Below are 13,187 nucleotides of genomic sequence, written 5' to 3'. Positions count from 1 at the left end.
TTTGTCGGTAATCCCATTGCAAGTATAAAATGCTGAAAGACCAAACATACTGTTTACTTCAGTAGCTTCTTTTTATAGACAATGCTCTGTACAATTATATGTTCACATCACACTCACAGGAAAGAAGATATGTCAAGAAGGCTCATACACAGCTATATACAAACAAGTACACTAATAAACACACACACACAAGCATGTATTCCCCTCTTCCACATTATTGTACAACAATTTTAACCCTATATAGACTTTTACACATTCGCGGTCACACTCACAGCATTCAATTCAACATGCTGCCTACCCTCACCCCGAGGGTGAACTATAACGGTGGCCCGCGCCTCTTCCCGCATAGACTTCTCATCTCCAACGTTAGAAACAGAGATTGAACTGACCAAAGGCTTCCGGTCAGCAGCCCCAGTTACTTGGTCATCTTGATCTTTCCCTATGATTTCCCATTCCTCCTTTAGTGAAGTCACCTGAAAGCCTTTCTCTTGGTGCCTTTCAATCTCGAATAAAGTGGGTAGGATCACATAATCGTTCAGAGGGTTGTAAAAAGGATCTGGGTCCCCTGCATCCAGCCAGTGTTTAAGGATCCGAAAGAGGTGACGATCGCACAGGATTCCTCTGTGCTCACCAGGGATTCCAACCCTTGCTTCTGCATTAAGCCCATCAACCTGTAGGAAAGACATGGAATAGCAACTAAGGCTCCGTTTGGAAGGATATGGATTTCAAATGAGGGGATTCTATGTTCAAGTTTTACAAAAATCTAAGAAGTTTAGCTACAGGTGGCTTGTGAAACTAGAGTGGAAGATTAAAGTAGACAAGATGCATGCTATTTCAAAGTTCAATTGTACCAGAAAAAGAAGCATCAAGTTTGAACTAGGTTGAAGAGCATTTGTGTTCCCTTTTTGAGAGAGAGAGAGAGAGAGAGAGAGAGAGGTCGTAATCTCTATTCAGGTATGTTGTTTTGATTACCTAGGAAAAGAAACATTTCAGAAACACATAAAAAATGTAGCCGGAAACAATGAGAAGATGAGAAGATGAGAATATGAAAACATCATTGTTGGATTTTTTTAATAGGTGTCTAAACAACTCAATAAAAGGGCTACCCAGTGGCCAGTGCACGAGATTCCCACTCCTGCAAGATTTTGTGTAGAGTTGGATGCCCAGAGCACGAGATTCCCGCTCCTGCAGGGTCTGGCATAGAGTTGGATGCCTTACGCCTACGCCTGCAAGTGGAAAGGTTGTTTCCATGACTTGAACGCACAACCACCAGCTCAAATTGGGGCAACCTTACTGTTGCACTAGGCCGCCCTTCGTCTAAACTACTCAACGTTTCGGTATATATCCTAGAACTTCAACATGCTTTAGTGCGTATCGATACATGTTGGTGGAAACATTGGAATTTCATAATTCCACTAATGTGTTCCTTTTTGTCTCCAACGAAACCGAAATGCTTTGGCTGTTCTGCAGGAAACGGAACAAAATTTTCCAAGCATTTACTGTAATCCATGTTAACTGCTGCATTTGACACAAGGGTTACAAATTTTTATGTATCGCAACTAAGAAGCACAATTAACTCGTAGCTCATCTTGAATTCCCTTAATATTTGACAATGGTTAACTCACATATTTATACAGTCCTAGTCTCTTTTATAAAGGTAGAAGACATGTACTTAGGCATCTGAATTTTTGCTCTTAGATAGCACTGATGTCCAAACAACTTCATCCATTGCAAAGTTCAGCACTTTCAGCAGATTCACAGGATATCTCAAGTTATTTTACAACCCGAAGAATCATAGGGATAGAAGTAAACTGATATCTGAATATCATTCTATGACAAGTTGATAATTGATGTTAACCAATTTCGAAGAGCAATTTCAGAGAGATTGTTGGATTGTTAAAGCCACAAACCAAAGTAGCTTTTAAAACTACATAAGTTACTTAAATACACAAGAAAAGACAATACGCTGAGAGCATAACTAGATCACCGTACCTTTGCAGATTCTACAGGAACTGTCCCATCACCATCGACGCATACGTAGTTAGCCTGCATTGCAAAAAGCAATTGTATTAACTGATCAATCAAAACATGGATATAACACATACATCACTGTGTTTCATATAATACTAGAATTCATTCAAATGCAGACATGCATCTCACGCACGTGCATAATGCATTTAGAGCAGTGATGATATTATATTATCTCAATACAGAATGAAACATAATTTACCATTAAAGATGGTAATTGTTGTAAATCTGTCACAGGTGCCCCCTCACTTCCATAACTGCAGGGCAATAAACCGATATCAGAAACTAATCATTTGATTCAGATCTTTCTGTTTAGGCGGTATTAGCACTCAGTATCTTAAGCATCAACCCTTCTTCTTTTTTTCTTGTTCTCCTAAGTACAGAAGCCATCATAATTTTACCACTAAGTTGCACGGTTAAGAGAAAACTTATTTCAAAATGCTTCCAAGACAATATTACCACACGCTATGAGGTGTCTCAAGATTTGTCCCATATACATTGTAGAATTTGACTTGAGGTGGAAGCTTGGCAGAGGATAAGACCTTTCGTGTCTCATTAGCCCATTTCAAGATCTCTAAGTTGAATGGTAATGGGATATCCACCCCATCATACTTCACCTGGATGGAAAAAAGACAAGATCAGACCAATACAGGTATTGAACACTCCAAGTACTGATCCCAAAACTCAATCCGTAACAAGAGCCAGCAAAATACTGGTCATGAAAATTCATACAAAAAACAACTAAGAATTTTACGTCATGTATGGTATCCAACAAATGGTTCTACATTCTGGTTCAAATTCCAGAATGTGGGAAACTTACATGCAATAATGTTGATTCCCAGAGATTGTGTAAAAAAATAAATCAGACATCTTCATTCGGTTCAATATACCTATCAGGCTGAATTTAAAACTGACTTTTTCTTGAAAATATATACAACAGGAAAAAGGAAATAAAGAAACTACATTTGGTAGAAGTAACACTTGAACCAGGGCCTCACACTTGATAAGGGGTTGCTTATCCAGTAACCACTAGGCCAACCATGCTGTCTTGCTAAAACTGAAACTTCAACAAAGCCAACTAGCACTATGTTCCAACATTCTCAGTGACCTTTTGAACTCCCGATGTGTAGATCATCCATGCAAAAATCAAGTTGGTCAAATATTGTTAAGTGCTGGATGGAATCACGTTCGGAAAAAATGGGCTTCAGAACAACCGTCCATTTTCTTTCAAGACAAACATGATTCCATAAGATGGATACAAATGCCCGATTAAAGCTGATCTTTAGTGTGAAGAATCCACACATTGGGGGTCACAAAACGAACAACTCGGATAGTCGAAGCAGGACCCATGGTGGACCCCGCGGCTGGACAATGTCATTCAGTGCAGGGAGAAGCTGGATGCTAAAAGAATGACATCGGAAAAAAGCACAAAATAGTAATAGTGGTATAACTTTATCGGGCTCCTTTAACACAAGAAAATCATAGCGTACCGTGTTAGTTGAAAGAGCTTCCGTGAAAATTGAGATACTTTCTTCCGGGGAATAAGACTCCAGCAAAATATTTGAGTTTCCATCACTATCACAGTTTTGTTTCCAAATTTGAAGAAGGGGACTGTTTTCCCAACAGAAATCAGGACAAGCCATCAATTCATAAAATGACGGGCACTCTAGCAGCTGGAATATCACAGCTCGTAGATATTAGTCTAAAAGAGATAACAAGAAAAAGTTAACAATAATCTCGAACATCGTAAAAGTAAATTCTTCTCTTTTATTTATTAACCACCACAATACAGTATAGAACACTCTCTCTCTCTCTCTCTCTCTCTCTCTCTCTCTCTCTCTCTCTCTCTCTCTCTCTCTCTCTCTCTCTCTCTCTCTGTGCTTTTCGCGGGAGGTGAGGTGGTGATTGGAGTGGGCGTGGGAGCTGTATGGGTTCAGATGAGGGGTTGGATCTCGGGTGGTTTCATGCAGTGGCGGTTCTACTTTCGGTTGAGCACTATCGGTTTGGTCTAATGGTGTCGCGGAGCCCCGTCAGCAGGTGATGGTGGGATTCCAGATAGGGCTGCAAACGAGCCGAGTTGAGCTTCGCCATGTTCAAGCTCGGCTCACAAGTATTTACGTTGGCTCGAGCTCGTCACGAGCTGCCAACCTTCAGCTTGAGCTCGGCTCAAAAACATTTTGTTCGGCTCGCTTGAGCTCGAAAAGTTAACTGCTCAAAGAGCTAAGTAAGTGAAAGGGGTAGTCTCCCCTTTTATAATGGAACTTGCTTGGTCATTTGTTTGAGTAGGCGATGTGGGACTAAGGAGAAGAGTGAGGGTTTTGCTAGTGTTTCCTTCTGGAAATTTTCTTCCGTCCCACATCGGAAATTTTGTAGTTCAAGAGGCGTCCCCCTCCATATAAATTGATCACAGTGACTGAGTTCCACAGCTGGCCAATTTTCCTTGGCTAATTCCTTGGCTAATATCAAAAGTCTAGGAAAATGATAGAGTTTTGCTATATATATATGCTTAGAAAATAATAATAATTAACATAATAAAATATATTTTGGCTCGCGAGCCGGCTCGAGCCGAGCATCAATTGGCTCGTGCTCGGCTTGTTAAGGAAACGAGCCACTAAATTAGGCTCGAGCTCGTTTGTTTATGTTAAGAGTCGAGCTTGAACGAGCCACTATCGAGCCGAGCTGCTCACTGCTCACGAGCAGCTTGGCTCATTTGCAAGCCTAATTCCAGACAGGTTGTTTCTCTTGGGAACAATTGCTCCATGCTTAACGGCGGTTTGGTGTCGGCGGTTTTTGGGCGGCGGTAGAGCTCGTAGAGGCGGCAGCGGCTGTGATAGGGCTAGGCCGCTAGGGTTTCTTTTTTATGTTTTTCGTTTCTATTTTTTGGGTTGGGCTTGTCCCATTAGGTGTGTTTGGGCTTCGGCCTTTTAGGTGTGGGCTTTGTCCCATTGGGTGGTGTTGGAAATTGCCCCACATTGGTTAATTATTTCCACCAAAACTAGTATATGAGCCTGGGCGGCCTCTCCACTCATTGCCCATTGGTTTTGAGTTGGATGTTTTAGCATGGTATCAGAGCTAGGTTTTCGGAGGCTTTTCCTCTTTGTTTATGCCATAGTAGAACTTTGTTTCGTTGTGATCTGCGTGATCCGGATCCTTTGTTGATCTCTTCAAGTGTGAGTCAGGAGTAGTACGTGAGGGGAAGTGTTGGAAATTGTACCACATCGGTTAATTATCTCCTCCAATACTAGTATATGAGCTTGGGCGGTCTCTCCACTCATTACCAATTGGTTTGAGTTGAATGTTTTAACAGTTGTCTTTGGTTGGTTCCTTGCCAATCGAGGGATTGGGTTTCGGACTAGGCATAGGATTGTTCTTAGCTTCAGGAATTTGATGTCGTTCTCCTTATCCTATTAGTCTTCGTAACAATTTCAAAGATTAATGAAAAAATTTTGTTTTGCCGTTCAAAAAAAGAAAATTGGACACCATAAGCAGTACATGGACAACAGACAACCAAAGTAGAAGGGATTATGCCATTATGGTGTCAACCAAGCTGAGAGAAGGCCCCTGCTATTGTCAGCAAGGGCAGAAGGACATGGTAGAATGCGGGGCCAAGCAACCCCACTGAATTGGAAAAACATCTTAGAATAGCCATTATTTTTCTTGGTATTTTATGCATTTGACCCCACACATATTGAAAATGCCACAAAGAAGAACAAACCAGGTATGCGCCCCGATCGTCAGAAATCTCAAGGGAGGTAATTGCACTTTACCCATTTGTTATTTCACACACGCCAGAGGCATATATTAAACAAATAACATGGCACATAGTCATTGTAAGCTGTCAATGTACAAGCTAGGATAAACATTACACTCTGCCGGTCAATGATGACCTAGTGCTTGGAAACACTTAAAATAAGAGAAGTGACAAACTACCAAGACAGGGCAAATTGATTGCATAAACTTTTAGGCAGATACACCATAACCTGCTAGTACTGGAATTGTGAAATCGAATATTGTAAAGTGAAATACACAAGAAAGCTTTATTTCATTGAAGCAAGCACCCTTTAATTTGATCAATTTTCCCCATTTCACATTACCATCCTCCTGGAAAATGAGATTAAATCAAGATAAATATCGAACACAACCGAAAGTTGGTTTTGTACAGTCAAAGCTATTAGAGCTTGTCCCACATTCACTAATTATAACCTCCAAAAATTAGTATATGAGCTTGAACATCCTCTCCACTAGTTGCTAATTGGTTTTGAGTTGGAAGCTTTAACATGTCCGAGCTAGAGTTTCGGAGGCTTTTGGACAAGATTCTCTTGAATGATTGCCCCATTGTTTGTCATACGCACCTTGTTCATTATGATCCCAATGTTGGAGATCCTTTTTTACCTCTCTACATGCGGGGTACTGTTAGAGCTTGTCCCATATTAGTTAATTATAATATCCAAAACTAGTATGAACCTAGGTGGCCTCTCCCCTCATTGCCAATTAATTTTAAGCCGGAACCTTCAACAAAAGCAATGTAGCACACAGCTGAAAAAGAGTTAGTGGAGGATATCTATTCAAATACACTTTGATTGCGTGCATCTCGAGATTTGACATATAGCAGTTCATCAATGATTGGTTTTGCAGTTATTTCTCTCATGCTCATTTGGCATTTCGTCCTCCCTCTATCCCATATTGGAAAGAGAAGGGAGAAAGGAAAAACTATGTGACAGTGATTGTCAGCATGATTGATCAGAAAGCTGGAAATATCTTACGATTGTCATTCTCTGCTTGGGTTAAATCCGAATGCCACTTCTAAGTTTTGCCACAACTTAAGTTTTGTATGTCTTTAAATATATATATATATATATATATATATATATATATATATATAAATATATTATTATATATATATATATATAATAATATATATATATATATATATATATATATATATAGGGACGGTTCAAGGGACACCCAAAAAAACACCCCAAATCTCAAACTCATAGTTCCCGATCAAATTTTTATGATCCGAACCGTTCAATGTTTGCAGAATGTGATTTTAAGGGTGCCCGCGAGAAATTAACAAAAAAAATGATCGGGAAAAGCTTGATTTGAGCAGTTTTATTTGAACCGTTCAATAAAAAACTGTTTGAAACTGTTCGGATCAAGCCCTTCCCGGTCATTTTTTTTTGCTGATTTCTCGTGGGTACCCTTAAAATCACGTTCTGATCACATTGAGCGGCTCGGATCATCAAAATTTGATCGGGAACTATGAGGTTTTTTTAGGTGTCCCCGGAACCGCCCTGTATATATATATATATGGTCCGGATCTCCTAAGGGATCCCGCACGGCCTTACCGTGCGGGACTCCCCTTCCCCGATCGAATTGCGACGATCCGAGCCGCTCAAAATGATCAGAATGTGATTTTAAGGGTACCCGCGAGAAATCAGCAAAAAAAATGATTGGGAAGGGCTTGATCCAAACAGTTTTTTATTGAACGGTTCAGTAAAAAACTGCTCGGATCAAGCCCTTCCCGATCATTTTTTTTGCTGATTTCTCACGGGTACCCTTAAAATCACGTTATGCACACTTTGAGCGGCTCGGATCGTCGCAATTTGATCGGGAAAGGGGAGTCCCGCACGGTAAGGCCGTGCGGGATCCCTTATTGGATCCTAAGTGTGTGTATATATATATATATATATACGGGGCGGTTCCGGGGACACCCAAAAAAATACCTCATAGTTCCCGATCAAATTTTGATGATCCGAGCCGCTCAATGTGATCAGAACGTGATTTTAAGGGTACCCACGAGAAATCAGCCAAAAAAAAGACCAGGAAGAGCTTGATCCGAACAGTTTCGAACAGTTTTTTATTGAACGATTCAAATAAAAACTGCTCAAATCAAACCTTTCCCGGTCATTTTTTTTGCTAATTTCTCGCAAGCATCCTTAAAATCACATTCTGCACACATTGAACGGTTCGGATTATAAAAATTTGATCGAGAACTATGAGATTGAGATTATGGGTGTTTTTTTAGGTTGTCCCTTGAACCATTCCGATATATATCCATACATAGGAACGAAAACTTATTACGGATGATTCATAAATTAGCAAACGGTGACTAAGCATTTCCTTGCTTCCTTTATAGCAAAGGCATAGCATACCAACAAGAGGGAGGATTAATATTTCCTATCATGTTGATGAGAATTCAGACAACTTAATTAATTTCGAATGTATACAATAAACATAAGATTTAACAATGGGAAAAAAAATGGTGGGAGTCATACCAGTTGATGCATGCTCCATTTTGATATGAAGAAGTTTTGCTCCCATCCTTCCACAAATGACATACCATTAACAAAGGTAGAGGTAACATATCCCGGCGCACCTGTCAAAGCACAATAACTCTGTCAGAAAACTTGGAACCCATTGAGATGCAACTTACCCCATCTAAAATTAGGTATTCTACTCATTGCTAGCTAGTAGCATAAATTCAATGAATCATGGAATCTCATCAAATTAGCAATATTTTCGGCAGAAGAGAGCATTCAAGAGTAACACATTCTGAGCACGTTTTTTGGTAATTAGGACTTTTAATCCTTAATAATGATAGAAGCTTATTTTATGGCTTTCTCCATGTATTTGATTCTGCCTCGGGACCTTTGAGTACAAACTTAAAATTCGTATCTTCCCCTTTGGTCTCTATATAAAATCGCTTACCCTGGAATGGTGCGGCAATTGCTATCCAACTCTTCACATACTTCTCAAAGATCTGAAGAACAATGTTACAATCAGGAGATTATTCGGCATCCACTAACAAATCTAAAAGGACTAGTAATATCACACAATTAGATTGGAAATGGAAGAAAGAAGGAACGTCAAAGTGGAACTCGAAAAGGGGAAAATGTGGAAATTTACATCACTGTGCAAGCACATGAAACATTTCACAAGAAGGCCCCCCATAGAATGAGTTATTATAGTCAACTTTTTCCCTCCTGAAGCAGTAAATACGGTCTCCATTTTTGCAGCCAGGAGCTCCAATGTTTCCTGGCACCTAGATTCAGTATAATCAGCACGACAGTTCAGATAGACTGGATTTCAAAGGAAGCCAAATACAACAGATCTGATATGGGATCAGAAAGAAAACAGAACGACCAACTACTTGGTGTATATTTGATCAAACAACTCCTGTCTATTAGTTATAGCACACAGTAACAAAACACCTCCCTGGACACTGGACGATAATTTATTCTCAGTTCCCAACATGAACAACGCTGTAACTACCAGCAGACAAAATAGATTAGACATAAATCAAGTTCCTAATATATGGTCAACTGAACTCAGACCAGCAGATACCTGTTACTCTGACGGAAATCATATCCGAAACCAAACAGTGTTTTCCCCTCTTGGAAGCCCCATTTGATCATTTCAACTATCATGTCATGGAAATAATATACACAGTCACGCCCAATGACCTGGGGAAAAAATTGCAATCGGAGTTCATCAAACAAGAATGCCAAGTCAAATGGAAAGGAGAATAATCTAAAATCAGAATAAACCTATCCACTATGACCACCTCAAGCAATTTAGAGAAGGTAACCGACTAACTGCTAACATGCACAAAAATAATCAAAGAATCAGCTGCAAAGAGGACACAGTCTGATGGTTAACGACAATTCCAAGACACAAAATCATAAATACATTCTGACACAGGATAAATGGAAAAGGAGCCTCGCGCATGGGAAATCCCATTTTATGGTCAGAATTGCTCTTTCTCTACAATAACAACAACAGAACCCATGTAGTCCCCAATCATTGGGGGTATGGGCGGGGGAGGATTGGAGACATTGGCTAAAGTGAAATACTAATATCTATAGCAGTGAAATGGTAATTTCCCAATTATTTATCTTCACCACTCCAGATGTGGAATTTGGGTGCACATTGCAAATGTAGTATGTTAAGGCAACTTAATCATCGAAAACTTAAGATGCCTATAATACTAATAGACATCGGCTCGGCTTCTTAGGCACATGAGGAACCAGCATAACTTAGTCTCGATCGAATGGTCTTCAGCACTTCCATTGAAGTTAAATGTTCCAAACTGGAATATGCATATGCAGGCCTTTTCACCAAATCAAATGACATCATAAATGAAAACCCTAGCTTCTTAAGTAAAAGCACCCAACATGACTGAAACAGATATAGGAGACAACAAATACCAAGTCAGGATCCAAGATATCAATTGCATACAGCCCATCTCTGTCTTCAGGTACCGAAAGGTTTGACTTTGGATCCAGAGACACCGTTTTACCTGTCTCACAGAAAAAAAGAGCTTCAGCATATACCAAAAGCATTTGTCTTTTCAACCTAAATAAACAAAATAGGAAGAAAAACATGAACATCCAAGCGCATTACACACACACACACACACACACACACACACACAAAAACAGCCACATCAATTTAAAGTGTCCAGATTTGGTGAACAACTTTAATGAAAAGATTTATAGGAGAAAATGTACAGTATACATCTGCAAAATGTTTTCCAAAAAAGAAAATAAGTTCTGCTAAATTGCTGCATATATTAGCACACATTCATCTTCCACAAAACAAAATCATCAAGCAGTTCCTGATTTAGTTTTTCTCTATATCCACCAGGGAAACCATGCAGTGGCGTATGGGATAATATATGTGAACCTGATAGAGAAATAAAAGTTTCCATGCTTCAAAAATGAATCCAACAAACACAATAACTGACATATTATAACAAGAATGCACACTAACTAGTGAAATTACCTTGCATTTATGAATTAAAGCTGCACCATGTAGTATCATAGCAGAGAAAACTCAGCAAAACAAAAGACTAACAAATTAAACTAACTATACGCTTGCTCAGACTTTCATATCGGGCATAACCTTAGTCACATATTCCTTTCGTTATGACTCTTCACTCATACTCTCAATCCTCGCTCTCGTGAATTTTAATATTTTAGGATGTTTTCAAAAGATGCTTTCGCACTCGCACTCGCACTCCAGCACATCCACCATGTAACTAAGGTCATAACAAGTTAATTCATATAAATCATAGTATCAGTGGATTCAGTACCAAAGAAATTGAGAGAATACGAAAACGTAATGGCAATGCCACATAAATTCAACCCAAAATCTAAAAATTCCACGTTTTTAAAAGAGTAATTATAAAGAGGATGAGCATAAGGAAGTCAGATTTTTTAAAAGGATATGTCTACCAGTGGAAGGATCAAAGAGGGACCAGAGCTTGGTCCGGCACTTGTAATCGGCGCTGAGAATTCGAACCCATACGCGCTCTTCTCTTCCCTTGTCGTCGACTGCTTTGAGAATGGAACCGGCGATACCGGGCACCAAGAGGACAGGGTCGAGGTCTGGGTCCACGTAGGGCTGTGGCTTCTTCCTGATGAGTTTCAACCATAGCTCCACCGATTCAACGATGTCCTCCAATAACATCACCATCTCCAACCCCACCACCACCCAATTCAACAATCCAATTCCAACCCCTCTCTCTCTCCCTAAATATTTGCAATTTAAAATGCGGGATGTGTGTGGTGAGTGAATTCTTCGCCGGATTTTGGGGGTAAATTAAATTCAGGTGGATTTAATTAGGGTTTGGAGCCCTAATTTTGGCGCAGAAGATTGGGTTGAAGAAGGGGAAGGTTCGTGGCGGAATAGGGAAAGCCGTGACGTTACGTTGTGGAATCCTACTCGAAAACTTTGTAAATTTGTAAACTTTATATAATGGAATTAATCGAGAACGAGATTTATATTATATATTTTCTGAGATCTATATTAAAAATTATAAGAAATTTACATTGGCATGGATATCAAAATTGACCTTCAATTTAAGACGAAGGAAGTATATTATTAGTATAATAGTCTATTTGAAGTCCTGGTTGGGCTAAGCTTAAAAAATAAATGAATGACCTTGTTCGTTTGGTAATTTTAGGTATCCCTTTGGTAGTGGGTGAAGCAGAGAGAAATAGGATAATGATTAGAGAGTGGGGTGGGTGAAGCAGAGAGAAATAGGATAATGATTAGAGAGTGGGGTAATGAGTGGAGAGAGATAAATAGAGAAATGAAATTAATAATTAGAGAAATAGGGTAATGATTGAAGAAAGATATAGGGTAATGATTGAAAAATAAAGTAAAGTATCAAAACGAACAAGGCCAATATTACTTCTTTTCTTTTCTTTTACTTTATTCAATTTTTTTGTATTTTTTAGTTTTGCTTCAAATTTTTGTGACTTATTAATTTGTTTCGACAAGAAAAATCAAAAAAGTAAAAAATTATAATCAAAACTCATAAATTTTTTAAAAAAGACAAAAATAAGTAAAAAAAAACTATCTTTTTGATTTATTTTGTCTTTATTTAAAAAAATATGAGTTTCGATCATAATTTTGTATTTTTTCGATTCTTCATAAGTTACAAAATTTTGATGCAAAAATAAGAAACACGAATTTTTTTAATAAAGACAAACAAAAAGGTCACTTGACTTTTTAAGCCAAACTCACCCTAGAAGCTAGGGCTGTCCTAGAAAAATCGAGAACCGTAAAACCGGTCCGGACTGAACTGATCCGTGCCTTTTGGATTTTGTCCGTGGATTAATAATGGTCCGGACACGGATTCGAAAATTAAAAAAACTGTGAGATACAGATTAGGATTGGATTTTTCATTTCAAAACCGTGGACTAACCGAACCGGACAATGAAAAATTTTAAAAAATAAAAAATATAATGTGTGTAATATTTATAAATAATTATAACTTTACTAATTGTTATGATTTTTTTTTAACAATTTTACATTAATGTGACAATATCTAAAACTTAAGAGGTAAAATGTTAGCATTTTGTAAAAAAGAAAACGTAAATTTTAAACGGCATAGATATATACACACACAGTACTCCGAAGTCCGAAGCCAAAAACCTGGGCTTGTTCGATTGAAGATTTTTGGATTTGGATTTGAATTTGTAATGATTAGGGTAGAGAGATAGGGTAATGATTGGAGAGAGATAGAGATAAAAATAAAAATAGTGGTTGGAGATAGGGGTAATGAGTGGATGTTGAAGTAGGGTAATAATTTGGGGAAATTAGCAGACAGTGGCCATTGGAGCTTTTTATTATCAAGTCATGGACAC

The 13,187-nt window shown here is 38.7% G+C and overlaps 1 protein-coding gene across 2 annotated transcripts; it reads right to left on the bottom strand.

Annotated features, from left to right (window-relative positions):
- Positions 1-47: 47 nt before the first annotated feature.
- Positions 48-11,770, bottom strand: LOC131314486 (lecithin-cholesterol acyltransferase-like 4). 2 transcript variants are annotated; one of them, XM_058343130.1, is made up of 11 exons: positions 11,268-11,770; positions 10,239-10,330; positions 9,376-9,494; positions 8,938-9,073; positions 8,740-8,791; positions 8,307-8,407; positions 3,519-3,701; positions 2,488-2,645; positions 2,231-2,285; positions 1,993-2,046; positions 48-671 (listed from the first exon to the last, which is right to left on the bottom strand). In XM_058343130.1, exons 1-11 carry the CDS (start codon positions 11,506-11,508, stop codon positions 249-251), a joined length of 1,614 nt encoding a protein of 537 aa, XP_058199113.1. In that variant the 5' UTR covers positions 11,509-11,770; the 3' UTR covers positions 48-248. The 2 variants fall into 2 exon arrangements, with proteins under 2 accessions (XP_058199113.1, XP_058199114.1); XM_058343131.1 differs by lacking the exon at positions 3,519-3,701 and having other exon boundaries at positions 11,268-11,759.
- Positions 11,771-13,187: the final 1,417 nt, after the last annotated feature.

This window comes from Rhododendron vialii, chromosome 13a (assembly GCF_030253575.1).
Source record: "Rhododendron vialii isolate Sample 1 chromosome 13a, ASM3025357v1".
Classification (NCBI taxonomy): Eukaryota; Viridiplantae; Streptophyta; class Magnoliopsida; order Ericales; family Ericaceae; genus Rhododendron; species Rhododendron vialii.
Note: the sequence above shows the minus strand (reverse complement) of the source record. Positions and strands in the feature narration are given on the sequence as shown.

Bases quoted from the DNA above. Each gene is read 5' to 3' on its own strand.
- LOC131314486 (XM_058343130.1), bottom strand. From the start codon at position 11,508: ATGGTGATGTTATTGGAGGACATCGTTGAATCGGTGGAGCTATGGTTG. The intron at 3,702-8,306 runs GTATGACTCCCA...GTGATATTCCAG, and splicing joins AATGGAGCATGCATCAACTG to CTGCTAGAGTGCCCGTCATT. The intron at 672-1,992 runs GTACGGTGATCT...TCTTTCCTACAG, and splicing joins TTCCTGTAGAATCTGCAAAG to GTTGATGGGCTTAATGCAGA.